This window comes from Aphelocoma coerulescens, chromosome 2 (genome assembly GCF_041296385.1).
Source record: "Aphelocoma coerulescens isolate FSJ_1873_10779 chromosome 2, UR_Acoe_1.0, whole genome shotgun sequence".
NCBI lineage: Eukaryota > Metazoa > Chordata > Aves > Passeriformes > Corvidae > Aphelocoma > Aphelocoma coerulescens.
The window spans coordinates 6,560,966-6,578,908 of NC_091015.1; the positions used below are offsets into that span (position 1 = coordinate 6,560,966).

Sequence of the window (17,943 nt, forward strand, 5' to 3'; positions counted from 1 at the left end):
TAAAGGATGAGAAGAAATACCATGTCATGAACACCTGTCTAGAAGCCACTGGAAATGGAAGGAAGGAAACTCAACATCAGGCAGAGAGACAAAGAAGAGTAAACCTCAGCTAAGTGAACCCTGAAACAATGATTAAAACTGATGAGCAGTTTAGCAATTAGCAAAGAGAATGGGAATATGAGGATTCAACAACGTGAAAAAACCCAAGAGGCTGGCAAAGAAAGCTGGAGGCAAAAGAACAAATGGAAGAGGTGGTATTTGGAAGAAATGAGAGAAAACGCTGTATTCACTCAACACTGGAGCAGAAGATCCCTGACTCCTACCACTGCCCGTGATTATCCTGTATCTGTGCCATCTCTGACAAAGCAGGCATCCCATGCTCTTCTGAGTACTGCCATCAGTCCTTCAGCATGGCCTAACAGACTGCCAGCCATGGGATGCTTCTGTCTGTCTGACTGCCATCTTCCAGAGGACAGAAAATCTGTCCAGGCATGAGACTGACCTGCCAGTGCTCAACTTGCTGCCCAGCAGCACAGCACTTGGAAGCAGCAGGACAGACCCAGGTAGAGACAAGCAGCCTCAGGATGGGGATGAGACAGAAAAACTGCCTAAGAACATCTGTGAGAGGCTAAAAGTGGGGACTCCAGAAACCTGAAGCACCTGTGAGTACCTGTTCACGCTCGGCAGGAGACATTTCAAAGTTTGGTTTCTGTGCTTGGACCTCCCTACAGAACTGATTAAATCACGGAGCAAAGGTCTGTGCAACTTAAAGGCCCAGTCATAAATGTTATTGATTATGGCATCAAATCCCATGAGGCACAAGTTCTACATGAGAGCATTAAACACATTATGGCCACAATGGCAATTGTTCAGCCTAAGCAAAAGGCAGGATTTTGGCTGCCTGTGAAACCCTTCTTTGGCCCCATTTGTGTGACACGCCTTCTGTGCTCCAAGAAAGACACAGACCATCTGGAGAAAACTCAAACCAGCAAGAAGGACTGGAGCTCAAGAAAACATCATCTACAAAGAAAGTAGGAACAAATTTGGGATTTCTGTTATGAGGTAAAGCATGCTGGGGAAATAAACTGAGAGGCTTTTGCACAAAGCTGTCCTCCATTATCCTTGGCAGATGGTACGAGTAGTAATGGAATAAACCCAGAACGAGGAGAGTGTGGGTTAGATGTGAGGAAAGTGGTTCCAACAGGAAAAACAAAGAAGAGACTGGAAGGGACTGTTTAGGGAAGATACGGAGTTTTTATTATTGGAAGATTTAAGAGCAGTTTATGTAAGCTTGTGTCAGGAATGACAGCTGTAGATAACTGCCTTGGAAAAGGAGATGAACTAGATGATTTCCAAAGGTCCTTTCCTGCCCTATAAATCCAAGGCAAAATTGCTTTAACAATGATCCATCACAGAATCCTTCTTGAGACCGTTTCCCTAATAATGTATGAACAAACAGGATGAAAAACCAGTAAATATTTACCTTTTTTCTCATTTTTCAGTGTGTGGTCTTAGTCTTTAGTTGTGCCCTGCTAGCCAAATCAGTGATTTCACTCTGGGTTAGATTGGTCATTAATATAATGCTGAAATAGTACTTCACTTTGGAACACAAAGGAATGTCCTCTTTCCAGATGTAAACCACTGACTTCAGAGGAAAATCCCGTAAGTGCTTATATGGATCTAGAGCTGGAAATGTAAAGGCAAAACTCTGCAATGACTTCAAATGCCCTGTGTTGTGCCTAAAGCCCATTCTCTGCAGAAAAAAAATCTTGGAGAAAAAAATTCACATAAAACTACAAATTGTATCCGAGTACATGTTCATGGAAAGAAATAATCAGTTTCAAAATTAACCTTAATACTGGTATCTTCTCAAAATATGTGCTTTACTTTACAACTTCAACAAATTTTAAAACACATTTTAATGTTAAATCTTTTATCTAACTTCCTCCTGCCTAGAGATCTAGCTTTACCTTCCATCAGTGTTATTCTGTCCAGATTGTCTACTCTTTGCCACTCCACAATTTCTTTTTCCACTGAGTGTTGTTCTGAGTGTTACAAGTCTTGCAATGTGCTTTAAGATTATTAAAAAAAAAAAAAAAAAGGAACCAACATAAAGAAGTTCACTGCTACTTTTTCACTATTTTCTTTGTTCACGCAATCTACAGATGTTCACCAACCACTTCTTTTTGATGGAATAAATCACCCAAGCCCTCCATCTCCACACTCCAGATTTCATCGCAGCAGCAGCAGCAGCAACAATAAAATAAGGGGGGATGGCGCAATTGGTCTGGAATGAAAATTACGTGCTTTGTCCAATTACAAGTGAAGCAAGAAAGCAGGAAGGTGTTTTGCCAGTTTTGTTTTTCTTTTAGTTTTAGCAACAATCTCACAAGAGCAGATATTTAAGCGGGCCAAAGTACCAAAATCAAAAAGGTCTGTGTGAAAACCTCAGCTTCTACTTATTTACGGATGTTCCGTCTTCATGATTAAGGCAAAAGGACTGAAAACGTGCAATTAATGCAATTCACAGTCTCTGAGAGCAGACAGAAAGTAAAATGAATCAAAAGGTGTTTTGTTCTTCTATGAAATTGTGTTTCTAGGCCATTCTCGTTAGCTGTTAATGCCTGGGGTTGCCAATGTGGGAAACAGAGGAGGAAGGTGGAAGTGGGCTCTGCTCTGAGTCGCAGCCGGCTCCTGGCTCCCTGCCTTCCCCAAGGGCTGCACTTCCCCTGCTCTCTGCAGGCAGCACAAACCAAGGGAGCAGATTCCTTTCGAAGAAGCTGGATTCCACTCAGCCATAAGTCCCGGCCTGACAGAAGCTTCTCACAAGGCTTATAAAAAGAAAAAAGGGAACAACCAAAGGAAAAGGCTCCAAAACCCATGATACCCATGATATATAGGAGCTGGCAGTGTTACTCCTGCCACTGCAAGGCTTGGGAGTTTATCTTTGCTTGATGTTACTGCCCCTCCCCACATGTGGTCAATAATTCACTCATTCCTTTCAAGCACACGCCTCACCCCTTTCAGCCTCCCTATCCCAGTAGGGCTCAGATTCTCTTTATTTTAATGAGGTTTTAACACATTACTTTCTGAGCACTAATCCTGAATTTGTTATTTAATTCCCTGCCCCAATCCCACCTGATGTCAGTAGTTCTCTTGGTCTCCCATATCCCACCTCAGGAAGGTTCAAAAATTTACCAGCTCTCTCGCCTTTCTCTTGAATGTTTTTATTTAGCAGCAGTCTCGGGAAGAATCCAGAGAAAAATACCACACAAGCCAAGCTCTAGCTAATCTCTCAGTTACTGAAATCCCCATCCTAATTTTGACATATCCTACTATGTTAAAATCACTGTTTTTCAGTAGCAAATTATTTTATTTTTTCATGGAAAGACTTTATTTTATGTCCTGCATCCTGTGCTTCTCTAATTCCTTTATCTTCACTACCAAAGACAGAAACACAGAATTGTCTTATACTCAACTCTGAAAAAAGCAATGCAAAAGTAGCTCCACCTACACCTACTTCTCATGGAGGCTTGGGTTCCTTTCTGTCTTCTAAGTGACTTCTGCTCTGTCTGTTATAATATATTCTCACAATTCTCCTATGGCTCACATACCTAAAGCTACTTTTAATACAGAAACACTTCCATTTTATTAGAAAGTGGAAGTTACTTGTATTATAAAACAGAAACAGAAAAGCTTACCAAGGAAGAGATGAAGCTGATGAGTATGAATTATCTGGAAATCAGCTTCAAAACTATTTCCCAGAGTCACAGTTTTAAGGCACTGTGGAGTCACACTTTATCCTAAATCTTGATACATTTCCTCCAATCATTACACAATCATCAGCAGCGTCTGTTATTTCACACGCTGCATTTTCTCCTAAGAAAATGGAGTCAAGCCCCCAGAATTCAGTCCTCCAACCCCTGCATGAGACAATGTCAGTGGCAGCACTCCACAGACAATGACACAAAGGACTGATCAAAAGTCATAGATCAGAAGAGGCTTTTTTCAAGACTTACTTCCATAGAAACCCTGACATCTGGATTTTCCCCCCACACTGTTGTAAGGACATCAATGATGTTTGCAACCAACTCCCATTCTACATCTAAGTTTGAAATCAAAATTACCTGGGGTCAGAGAAAGCTCTGATTCCCAATTAATGGTTTCACATCTTCTTGATACATTTCTTTCCAAAATGTCAGAGACAGAGTCTGATCACTATTATTTTTAATTAAAAATTAATAGTACTCAGCTTTTTAATGCTTTGATCAGCCAAAGCAATGAGCACATAATAGCGATTCCATCCTGACTGATCAAAGTCAACACTTTCAGTTGGAAGGAAGAATAAGCTGAGGGTAAATAAGGGCTGGCTTAGAACCAGGCAAAGTTCTTCCAGGAGACTGCTGTCCAGCTTTTAAGAAACAAGTTTATGGCCATGTAAAGTGCTGTAATCAAATATTCACGGTAACAGCAAAAAAGTAACCTTGAGAAGAACAGAGAGCAGATGAAACAGCACTAAAATTTTTGCAAATGATCCAAAACAGGGTCAAATAATGAAGCAAAGCAGCTGCTCAGTTCAAGTTGCTCTACATATTTAGTGCAATTTATCTCAGCCTTGGAAAATTCCATCAAGAACAGAAATTTTTGCGTATTTCACTCAGGTATACGCACAGGAACTAATTAACTGAAATTTTCTTTAAGAAGAAAAGCAGCTCTTGGAATCTAAGAAGTTTGTGAGCATATAAAACATGAAATTAAACATGCATCAAGTAGATTAAGTAATTTTTTGTGCATGGAAAATATGCTCTGTGTTGGATCAGGAAGAAGAAAAATGATGACGAAAATTCTCTCCAATTCTGTCAAAATATAATTACACCTGTAACTGTCTGGTAGCTGGTAACAGCACTTTCTGCAGCAGGAGAGACCTGCTACTGGGTTAGAAGCTGTTATCAGAGCTTCACCAGAGAAGCTCTGTTAGAATTCTGTGACACCATTTTAACAGTGATCACAGACAATGTGTTCTGGTTTCCCTCATATAACATAATTAATACTTTCACTGCTTTTAGGCTAATTTGTATAAATAAAAAGTTAAAAAATACAAACGTTATTTTCTCTGTTATAAATTCCAAAATAAGGAAGAACACAGTAGATATGACAAGAGGTTTGTTTACTTTGTTCCTGAAAATACACTCACATACAAGCTGAAACATCAAAAATAACATTATATAAATTTGCTAATACACCGTTTCCTACACAGCAGGAAAGCTTCAGTAATCACATTTTATCTCCTATCACTTACGCCTCTTTTCATTTACCCAGCTAATATGCTGTAACTCAAGGCTTCCCAGAGCAGTCTGAGGGCAGCACTCATGAACATGCTCTTCACCTTGATCTCTCCGTACGCCAATTAAGGCACCAGTCCCAGGCACTTCAAAGCAGCAGCACCAAGTCCCAGCCCAGCGCCTCGAGCACTCTGCACCCCAGAGCTGAGCCCCAGCCCTGCCCCTGACTCAGCAGCCACCTCCTCCTCACTCTCTCGCTCACCTGGTTTTGGCTTCCACACCCACGGAGGCGGTGGAGCTCGTGGACTCCTCGGACACGGAGTGCTGAAGGACTGGTGTTAGCTGCTTGGTGCTCTCCACTTCCGTCTGGGCATCCTCTTCTGCAGACTGCTCTTTGACTTCTGGGTAACAAAAGATGAAAAAAAATTTTAGTATTTCATCTGCATTTTTAAGCTTTCCCTTGTGCTGCAAACATCCATTTTATTTAATCCATGTAAATACCTTCTACCACATAACAAAATTAAAAGAGTACGAAGTTACTATCTCTAGCTAAAAAATGAGACTGGATGCTTACATTATTTCCATAGCACAAAGTACCACCATGAACTAAAGCTGTTTAATAGCAATGAGGAATGGGGTGAGGGGAGAGCTGTTCAGTGACTAACTTTTCATACAAGGTTGGAGTTTCAGACATTCCCGTTCTCCCCACATCTCCTCTCGTGCACCCACTGTGTCAGCCCTGAACAAACATCACAGTGAGCATGCTAATATGGGGTATATTAAACCTTTTTTCCTCCCCTGCTACCTTTAACTTTGTTCAATTCCCTGCACAAATTCACTCCTGGTTACACTAACTATGTTGGCACAGGGTTGAGGAGATGAAGGAATGAAGGATATGGTTTATGCCAGCTTAAACTTCATTCTGAACTTAAGGAAAATAAATTTTTTAGCATTACCCTAGTTGTTAGACAGAAAAATATATACATCTGCTGCTGCCAATGCTGTATTTGACTAGAAAGTTTGGTTTTGCCCTGAAACATGAAACACAAAGTTGACACTGTCTGTGCAACTTTAAATCCTCTTCAGGATCACCTCCCCCTTTGCTCGGGGTGAGTCAGGGATTTATCAGAAGGACGTGGCAATGTGCTGTTCCAAGTGCACCAGAATGCACAGGAACAAGGGTCAAGGCTGTACAGCAACAGAATTTGGTGTTTCTGCACTCCTGCATACTTTGATTTTGAAACCTAAGCAACATAAAAATCATAGGACTCTGACAGATGTGCATATCCACCTTAAGATACGTGCGCCTCATCCTGCCTGTGTCCATGGATGCTCTGTCTCACCGCAGTGCCAGAGGAAGGTCTGCTTTAAAACTTGCAGTGAACATGGGTTTGAACTCAGAGGCCAGTACATACACCTCTTGCAAAGAAGTCCAGTTAGAGTAAAGCAGCAGATTATTTAGAAAACTTCAGCAGAAGATACATTCATATTTTTTTAAAAATTCATGTACAACCTGTCAAAATGTAATTAAATATCGCAAAGGATAAATGACAAGTGGAGAAATGACTGGGTAGAAGAATCTGCGACATGGGTGGGCATGGAGAAAAACCTGCTACAAGCTTCAATCTTATAAATAAAGCCAAGAAAAGAGAGGAAAATTCCCAGAACGTAAAACTGTGCAGCTTGGTCTGAAATACTGAAATCATATGCCTGCTACAGCACATGGAAAATGGGAAATCTGTCTTGTTTCATGCACAGAAATTGAAGTAAGATTATTCTTTAACCTAAAGTGAACTGATTTAGGAAGACAATGTATAACATTTAAAATCCTCAGTGAACACCTCTAACCCATACTGAAGAGAAATACAAAATTAGGGTTAAAAAAAATAAAATCCTGTTCATGACTGGGTCTTCCAAGTAGTTATCTGAGCTGGTGTAAATTGAAACTGCTTCTCCTATTTCAGTTAAACTACTCAGTAACATCTGAAATGTTTTTTGGACATCTGAAGCACTGAAAAGTGACTACCTGTCCAAAACCCAAATGGCTCGTGTTAAACCCTTTCACCAACCTATTCTGAAAAAACATGCTGGATGATGATTTGTTACTAAATAAATATCCTCTTGGGAACACATCCCTTGTAATAGTAAATGGCTCTGTACAGAAAACAAAACAAAATAAACCCAAACCCCACACCCTCAGTTTTTGGCATATCTGAACAAACATCCCTGGATGTTTCCTGGCTGAGGATTCCCAAAGCAGGCAGCATCCAGCAGAGCCATTCATAATGGTCTGCAGCGCGTTTCCAAGTATGTTGGATCCAAAGGACAATCTTGTGCCAGTAACCCCCAAATTTCTAAATGCAACCTCAATAAAGAGAGCAAAACATAAACACCTAGAAGACAGGTAGACGCCAAAGCACTCAAAACAAAACCCACAACACAGCCTGAGACAACCATGCCTGAAGTGCTCCAGGAAGACCACCGGAAACGCTGGCCTTGCTCTCATCCATCTTGGCGACTTTCTTTAACCTAGTTAAACTGTGCAAAAGGAACTCTGCTTTATTGTGCGCCTGCTGAAACTTTCAATCAAATAAAAGCCATTTACTCTCTGCCAGCTTTCATTCATTACCATTACTGGGCACCCAGCACACTGGGAAGGCGAAGTTCAGGGGCACGCACTCACTCCCAGGAACTCTGGACTGCCTAAGAAGACACAGATTGTTTCACTATACATGACAACTATATGAGCTTACATCCTTATGGTGCTTTTCCCCTGCTGTTTGCTTCTCTAGAGAAGGAGGGACCCAAATTATACTAAATGAGACAAACAACATCTCAGTTGCTGTCTCTGCAATAAAGCAAACTGTGCCTCAATATGCCGTTGGAAGACTGAAAACACGGTGCTCATTAAACAGCATGAAAGTAGTGCGTGTTAGTTGTGAAAAAAACTTAGTGAAAGTTTTCCTGCAGAAGATTAAGGAAGAACAGGAGCACTGCATTTCACCAGTCAAATTCCTAGAGACGGATCCCAGCACTGGCCTGGCAAAGGGACATCTCAGATACACCTCAGAGATGCTCTTGGAAGCACCTGGCTTCCAAGTATGTTTAATGTTTATGGCCTCCCAGTACGTTTAATGAACGTCATCAGATTTGGTTATGGAATTCTACTTTGAAGCTACTGGGAATGAAGGACCCACAGATGACAAATAAATGTGAAGCTCATTTGCAGATGCATACATAAGGTTTTATTTTGCACCTTCTTTTCATGACTGTTTCTGGTTCAATGAAAGTCTTGCCTACGTATAGTGAGTTAGTGGGGAGACAGATTCAAAAAACCTAATTGTACAACTCTCCAATGTCTCTTGGCTATTGTTTAATATCACTATCCTTTATTAAAACTTTAGGAAAATACTAGGGAACATTGCACTTAAAAAAGTGTTATTTCAAGGCAATTATATCATAGTTTTTCTCACCTGGCTAGTGAGGACACAAAAGCCTTCTTTTCTTATTAAAAGAAATTCCCCAAAGGTACAAGGACTAAAGTTCCTGTCCATATGGGCCATCAAAAGGGTTGAGACTTCCACACGCTTTACAACTTGGGTAACTCACAGAATCACATCTGGTTGAGGCTGGAAGGCAGTGCAGAGTCACTTTGTACAAATCCCTGCTCAATCAGGGTTACCAGAGCCAGATGCCAGATGGTTTTTGAGCATCTCCAAGGATGAAGATACGAAATACTAGGGAAAAAAATCAAATTGCCTAACATTGACAGGGAACAGATACATAGGGAAGTCACTGGGACCGGTAAGATTTACAGCATGTGTATTAAATTCATCTTTTAATTAACACTTCCACCACATTTGCTTCAGTAATACGTATACAGTAATGAAAAGACAATCCTTAGATTTTATACTATTTAAGTTGTAATTTGGATTTTTTCAAATGAGGAAAAAATCACTTTACAGAGGTTCAAAAATTTCTTCCCCTTATTATTTTTATTCCCCTTCATAGAGCAGAATGCAGAGAACACTCAAAGAAAACAACAAACAGCACATAGCACCCTCAGTTGATTATGTGGACTACCCACCTTCCTAACAGCAGCTGGTCTCCTTACTTACATATCTTATGTAGAGATTTACAACATTCTGAGTAATAATTGAGTTGGTAATTTCCTGTTTTCCTGCTCTATCGTCAGACCCCTTGGAAACCTCTCCCCATGTGAGTCACATGTGGGACGTGCACACTCATGGGGGAAGCCCTGTTTTTTGTAAGCCCCCCCTGTGGCAGGGGTTCCCTTGCAGACCTTCACAGCCATCCCTGCTGGTGGAAAGGAGTAGGCTGGGGATGGCTGGGATTTTATTACACGATCACAACTTTCTTTGGGGATGTGATGAAGCAACATCAACTTAAGATCTAAAATCTTCTTTTGTTACAAACAATCCTTTTCTGTTTTCTAGCAATCACAAGGCCCTGTTCTGCAAGCTACTTGGGTAAATATTAAGCAAAATAAGGACATGTATGTGTGGGCTCTGCTGTGGCAATCAGGTAAAGAAAAGACACCAGCAAAACCAAAAGGTTTTCTTTTAAATACTCACAAACTACCTGCCAAGCCAAAACCTAAAAATACTATAAGAGTTCTACCAGAAAAAAAAATCTTTAAAATCTTATAAGATTCATTATAAAGTGACACTGAAAAAAAAACCAAAAAGCCAACCCTAACAGCTGTCATAAACATAAAATTAATATTCTACTGCTGTTTAGATGCAGCAGGTTGACTGTTTAATCACTTTACTGTCAGACCTACTGATCTGGCAGACAATGAAGCACATGTCATGAGCTTCCAAAACTTTCACTAAGAACAGAAAGTACTGCAGGCTGGAAAATACAAAGATCACCAAACACAGCAGGAACATCCCAGGGGTCTCAACTGTTGCTTACCAAGATGTTCTGCAAGAGGGAGTAACAAGTTTTAAAGGCAGACACAACATTTATTTTTGCACAAGGAAGGAGTAGTGCTGTGTCAGGAAACAGCCAATGGGACCAGGTGCTTTATACAGCCTCAAAGGGGTCTGCAGAACTACAAACACCAAAATGCTCCAGCAGTTTAGACAGATAAAAACCAGGTCAGTATAGCAACAATATGAAAAGAAACCTTAACAAGGGAATGCAAACTATGAATTTAAAATGTCTACCTGTCCTGCTTTTGGCTAGCATAGTAATTTTCTTTTTAGTACTGGGTACAGTGCTGTGTTTTGGACTTAGGGTGAGATTAACATTGGTAACATGGATGTTTTAGATTTTGCTAAGCAGTGGTTACTCTAAAGCAAGGACTCCTCAGTTTCCCATGTTCTGCCAGCGAACAGGTGTACAAGGAGCTGGGAGGCAGCACGGCCAGGACAGCTGACCCCAACTGGCCAGAGGGATACTCCACACCACAGAACACCATGCCCACTAAGTATATCACAGGATGGTTTGGATTGAAAGGGACCTTAAAGATCACCCACTTCCAAACCCCGTGCCATGGGCAGGAACACCTTCCCCTAGACCAGGCTGCTCAGAGCCTCATCCAACCCAGCCTTGAACACTTCTGGGGATGGGGCAGCCACAGATTCTCTGGGCAAGCTGTGCCAGGGGCTCACCACTGTTCTATCTCAGCCCAGGGGTTCTACCTTTTTCCAGTTCTCCTCCCTAATCCACCAGGGCAGGAACTGAGGGAGCACCTGGCATGGTACTTGGCCAACAGCTGGGATAAATCATGACATTGTCCAGTACTATAACTACAAAGTTTCATTCACTGTCCCAATTTAGGAACAAAACAAGTTCCACTACTCAAGAGTTCATAATTCTCTTACTGCTCTGGGTACAATTTGATAGAAACATCACTTCTCCTGCCAGTGTCTGAGGAAGTCACGGGCAGAGATCTCCTAGGTGCAGAAATCTTTTTCAATAATCCGAAAGAGGGTAGTTTTTAGATTAACTATTAGAAAAAAATTCTTCCCTGTGAGGGTGGTGAGACCCTGGCACAGGTTGCCCAGAGAAGCTGTGGATGCCCCAGCCCTGGAAGTGCTCAGTGCTGGGTTGGATGGGGCTCTGAGAAATGTGGTCTAGGGGAAGGTGTCCCTATCCATGGCAGGGGGTTGGAACTGGATGATCTTTTATGTCCTTTTCAACCCCAACCATTCTATAATTCTCTGATTTACTTACTGCAACAGGTGTTAGATGGAGATGAGAAGAAAACCTGCAGTTATTCTTGGTTTGTACATTCCACTCTGCATTTTGATACTTTTCATTCAAATGAGCTCTTAACTGCTTTTAACAGTTAAATACATTTCATACAGAAAATAACTGTGCAAATTTTATATTAGTTATAAAATAAAAACAAGATTCTCAATGTCGGACCATTTAAACTAATTCTGGTCACCCTAAAAACATTACACCATATTATGGATAACCATGGAACCTCCATGACTGAGGAGCTTCCTAAGCTAGGAACTCATCTGATTATTTTTCCACTAATTTGTTTAGGTCTTTTGGAAACTCAGGTCAAGTTGTTCATGCCCAAAGCATCCAGTAACAATGAATTCTGTAATTGCAGAAGATGCTGAGTGCAAACGCACCTGCTCTTGTACTCTCTGAACACGACCTAATGTCCCCTAATTTTTGTGCTGCACAACAAAATGAATCACCGTGCCCTGTTTGTTTTCTCCATACCACTCATCATTTTTTGGACCCTATTACATTCTTTCTCAGTGAAATCACTTCAGACTGAATGAAGGCTTTTACCTTAACTGATCCCCACACAGAAGCTATTACTTACTTCTTGTCATACTCGCTGGCCTTTCCTGTACTTTCCCAATTACAGCTCATCCTTCTGGAGAAGGGAAAGCCAAACTGCACGTGGATTTAACATACCAAGGATTTATAAAGCAACAGTAAAAAGAAAAAAAACCCTCCTTGGTGCTTTCTTCCGCTTATCCCTTTGCCAGAAATTCCTAGAATTTGTTTCTCTCTGACTTATGAGAGTTTCTGCAATTCTCAGAAGAACTGAAGCACCACTTGCTCAGGTACCAAAAGCTATTTGACAGTGATTATTTGTTTACATAAAAGCAGGATGGTAATTCTGCCCTGCATGTTCTTTTACATGAACTACTACTGAATTAGGAGTAATTTAATTTTCTGTGGTCACTCTTCAATGCCCTGCAAATGGGTACCTCTCTTATTATCCTAAATAAGTTCATTTTACTCACTACTTTCTTTCCCTTTGAACCTGACCTAGAAAAGGGCTACCAGGGTAGGTGTTTGTGGGACTTCAACACCAGCCTGGTTTATACTGAGATTTTAATTCATCAGCAGAATTTCTCTTCTATTTCTTTCACCAAACTGAAGAGCCAGCCTCAACATAGCATTACAGTAACAAAAATTAAGACAGGTCCACAGAATTAGCAAGTGGTTCCTGCTCATGGCAGAAGGGATGTAACAAGATTATTTTTAAGGTCCCTTCCAACCCAAAACATTCTGTGAACTAAAACATACACAGAGCAGCCCTTTTTCCAGTGAGGAGAAGAGCATTTAGCACACAACACATATGCTATTTCAATGTATTTGACTGGTAATGCCCATGCAGATTCTTCCATCACATCACTAATGACACAACAGAAGAGTTAAGCATCAAGGTAGTAGAGAAGTGGAATATTCTTGGTCTTTGAAAACTTCCAAAACCTGTTGAATTATGTTTAACAAAGCATAGTTGATACCAAAACTGCAAAAGCACTACTGAATAAACAAGAAAAAAAAAAAAAAAAGAAGAAGTTGTTGCATTTCAGAAATAACCTCCAGAATGAAAAACTCAGTGAAGTTAAAATTCATTTGTAAGTAACAGATGCCACCAGCTCTCAAAACACCCGAGACAGAGATATCGGTCAGAAGGCAAAAAAACCCCTCAGATTTTTCGAAATGGCCCATTTTAAGTGTGCATGATGATAAATGGCATTAATTGAGTAAGCCTGTAATGGTTTAAATGCAAATATCTAATAACTTCCTCTTGTGTTTGCTTTCCTCATTACAAACAAATTACCAGAATATAAAGCAAAAATATTAAGATGCTTATAATAATTACAACAACATGCTTCAGTTCTGCTAATTTTTCCAGTGGCTGAGCAGGTAGGAGTCAGCACTGTAAAACAGAAGAAATCACTCCTTTTCTAATGAGTACACAGAATATTAGTTGCCTTAAAAATATTTAAGTGCATTTCTAAGCACATATTTGCCACAAATATGTATCTCCAACTTTAATCTAAAAGGAAGGCCTCAGCAGTGTTAATTCTTCCTTTCATTAATTTTAGAAAGGATGGGTGGTAAGTGGCCAAAATATCTGCCTGGATTTTAAAACTACTTTGGTATTACCACATTGCCAAGATCTTTTGCCATCCATTCACCCAAACCAGCACCTGTTCTCAGATGTGTTTTACTTTGCCTCAATGAGAGGCTCTACTCTGTAGGATTCACATAATTGCAAAGGATGTCTGTATTTCCTTTAATAAGCAGGATATTGCAGAAATTTTTTTCTCTAGGCTGCTTCAAAGCTGATGAGATTCTGAATTAGTCCAAAATTCCCTGGCAACTTCTTCATGAATTACTTTCCTCCACTGAGAAGTGTTTGTTTCTGGTTCTTCAGTGCTTTGCCCAGAGACAAATGAGGCTGGTCAGAGGAAGTTTTATCTTCAGGAAGTTAATGTGAAGTCCAACAAGAAATCAACTGGCCAGGCAACGTCACTGGGTCTGATAAAAATATTACTAACAACAATAATGCAGATAAGGAGCTATTGGTTGATAAAATCATCCAGGCTCTTTTATCTATTATCAATTCTGAAGCCTCTAACACCATGGGGGGTTGAGGGTCTGGCAGAAAGTACTGCTCTAAAAGCTGGTTGACATGGTATGGATAGTAAACAGAACACCTGATGGATTTACTATTAATTTCCCAAGAGACTCAGCAGTTCAAATAAACTTAACTTTATTGCATTTCTCCCAGATCAGGATCTGAATCTCAACATTTTTACGGGACACAGACAGGAAGAATTACAGACTCTAGGATGAGTTGGGATATTTCACAAGTGTTCTCCAAAAAAAAAAAAAAAAAAGGGAATAATCAGATCATTAACACACAGAATTCAGTTTCAACTTAAATGCAGAGCCAAGAAAATATCAAGTACAGAAACTTGCTGAAGCTAACAGAAGATGGGGAAAAGAAGCAGAAGCCAAGTCTTCATTAGTAGCAAAAAGGGCTACCAAACCTACAGAAAGCATATCAGGAGCTATTTGGTGCATTATTTCTTTCTTTGGATTAGCAGTTTTGTATTTGCATATACCCCTGTGCACAAAGCCACATGCTTTCCAGAATTTTCTGGATCTGTATTTTTTGGCCATTAGAAACTCACTCACCAGAAGAAAACTGCCCTTATGGAGATGAGAAGCACAAGAGGATCCAGAGGGGAACATATTATTGTGCAGCAAACAGTATTTTACTGAAAACCAGAAAGGTGAAAGGTGTTGACACAGCTGGAAGGTCCTGACAGGGCCAGAGGCAACAGGCACCAAGAACACAGGAAGCCCCCTCTGAACATCACGGAACTGTTTTTTACTGGGAGGGTGCCTGAGCACTGGCACAGGTTGTCCAGGCAGGTTGTGGAGCCTCAATCCTTGGAGATAAAAGCTGTCTGAACATGGTCCTGGACAGCCAGCTCTAGGTGACTCTGCTTAAGCAGGGGTGTGGAGCAGATGATCCCCAGAGGCCCCAGCCATCATTAACTACGATGCTGTAGTGCCAAAATGATAGAAAGAATGGGTAACCACAACATCAGCTAGAGAGAGAAATAGCAGTGCAACATCACTGGGGGAACCACAGTGAAGAAAAATGAAGGAACAGGCAGCTGGAAAGACCAATACAAAGCTGAAAAGCAGGAACAGACATTAAGTGAGGAGCCAAAGGATGACCAAGAGACAGGGATGGTGGGTAAATGAAAGGAGTCTGTCCTGAGGTTTACAAGAACCTGAAAATCCATTTATTCAGTAGAAGCAGTTGTCAACATCCTTTTTTCAGGAAAAAGTTTACTTAGCGCCAAACAGATCGTTTTTTCCAAATTCCAGAATTTCCTTTCTCCAATTCCAAATCCCTCCTCCTCTCTTTCTGTCCTTAAGAATTCATCTATACCAAAGTGAACTTAGTACTTGGCAGGAAAGGGACAGGGCTCAGGAATCGCTGCAGTTGGCAGGGAGAAGCAGCCATACTGAACTGATCAGAGCAGCACACGGCTCACCCTGCTCTGCTTCCAACTCTGCCTTGTTTCACATGTGAGATTACAGAATTTTGGGAAGGGCAGTAACTTGTTTCCCGAACTGCAATTAAAATGACTGTGCCTCAGCATTGCAAAAGAGCCCCTTTGGGAAGAATTTTTGCCTTTTTTTTTTAAACAAACATTTGTGTCAACATTACAAATGGAAATAATGTTTGGTACTTGCACATCCCTTGCTTTTCCTCCCCATAAAAGATTTGACAGCTACCCTATACATCTACACTAAGCACAGCTACTTATTTTAGGTGGGATTACTGAACACAACATTAATAACATGGACTTCTCTCATTTTATGAAAATTAATTCACAAAAGGGCACCAGTAATGCAAGACTCCATAAATAAAACAAAACCAGAACAACCTCAAAAACCCAAACTCACACTAAACTCACTAGTTAGTGTGACCAAGCACTTGTGACACTCACTCAAACTCAGTCAAAGAATTCTTGATTATTCTCAACATATGAATCAAACACTGCAAAAGAAGCTAGGAACACAGACTCAAAATATGTCACAAATCACATGTCAAGATCTTTAGATATTTCAAGTTTTGTAATGTTACTACGTTGTGTTTTGGTTTGCCAACTACTGCAGAAAATTGTTGGCAAGACACTATTTGCAAAAAAACAAAACAAAAATCTTTTTAGTCGAAGTAGAAATTAATAAACTAGTACACAAATACCCTTCAATTTAATTAACACAGTTTTAAACAGAGCAACAAACTGGGATTGTTTCTTCTTCTACACTTCTGTACTAACACAGGTAAATGCTTAGACTAAGTTTGAGACAGCAGCCTTTTCAGATAATATGATTAAACCTCTAAGCAAGTCACATGGTGCCCGACTTTTAAAATGGCATAATTGTGATTCTGTCTCTATCAAACTGCTCAACATGATAATGCTCTTTCAAGTCTATTTTGGTTCCCCTACAAAAATGGGATTTCAGACCTATGTATTTTCACTAGGCATCTTTTCAGCAATGAGTACAGTCTGCACATCCATCCTGGGCTCAGCACTGAAGTGATGGTGCCTCATTTCCAGCAGCAGACCCAGTGGTATCTTGGTCCATTAGGATTTCCAGCACAGTGCTCCTACTGCCCACACCTTTAGAAATGGGTATCAGCCCCGTGTGACACTCAGGATTATTCTGATAAAAGATAATGGAGAGACTTATCTATATGCACTCTCAGAGCCTTAAAAATAATTATCTGTGTCCCTTTCTCTTCTGGAGCAGAAACTGCTCTCAGATCTCTGTTGAGGAACTTTGTTAATAATGACAAAAGCAAAAAAAATACAGCTATCACTGAATTCCCTACAGAGTAGTGTACCACTTGTTAAGTTTTAATTTCTTTTTGGGTTAGTTTTTTTTTTCTTTTATTGAAACATATTTGAAATTTATAAAACTTTTCACTTACAATCACATTTTCTGTCCCCTTTGCTGATTTCCATAAGACATAATCTACCATGTAGGATAGGAAGAGTAATAATAATAATAGAATTAGAACAAGTCTTCCTTTCCCCTACTCTGTTTTTCTATACACAAATACCTGCTCCAAATTTTTCACTTCCAAGTTTATTAACTAGTAATTACCCACTTGTAGAAGCTGCAAAAGATCACCCAAGTTCACTACTACCAGCAGTTTACTAGCAGGGGCAGAAAAACAATGGACAGAACAAAACAATGAAGCATCCTTGTATTAAGCTTTAATCTAGACTCCCACCACATGCCATTAACACTTAAATTCAACACAAGTTGTGACTAAACACTACTGACATTCCCCAAAGCCTCGAGTCACAAGCACAAAGCCTTCTCAGCATCATTACACATCTAGCAAGTAGGAAGCAAGCAACCAGCACACAGAAAGCACATCCTCAGGAGGATTTCAGCCTCCTCCTCGGTGGCTTTCACCACAGCAGCCACCCTCCTGCATGGCCCATGAAAAATGCTGCTGCAAAAATGGCTCTTTTCAGGTCCTCTACTTGTTTTCCCTATACATCTACACTAAGCACAGATCTTTGTCTTCATCTTTAAGGACTTCACCACTTTACCCCCTCCACTAAGCAGCTTTGAGAGGAACTGGACAACTCCCTTAACTCAGCAGGCACTTCCAAGCCATTTCTGCCCTGACCACCAGCTTCTGCTGTTCGTGTCTCTGTGCTTCCTTCCACTTGTCTCATTACACATACAGAGTCACCTAATTAAATTTAAAAACCCTTATGTCTCAATGCATTTTCAAGGCTTATTTCTGTCAAACCAACAAACATCTGCCAAGTGGCCACAGCATCATCCTTCCTGGTGGGTTTCATCATTC

At 40.5% G+C, this 17,943-nt stretch overlaps 1 protein-coding gene across 11 annotated transcripts in view; it reads right to left on the reverse strand.

The window, feature by feature from the left end:
• KMT2C (lysine methyltransferase 2C) overlaps nucleotides 1-17,943 on the reverse strand; it is a 195,768-nt gene that overhangs the window by 126,692 nt on the left and 51,133 nt on the right. For all 11 annotated transcript variants that reach the window (XM_069006367.1, XM_069006372.1, XM_069006373.1 and 8 more), the window contains one exon: nucleotides 5,545-5,683. In XM_069006367.1, coding sequence (XP_068862468.1) covers nucleotides 5,545-5,683 — 139 coding nt within the window. The remainder of the gene's footprint in view (nucleotides 1-5,544; nucleotides 5,684-17,943) is intronic.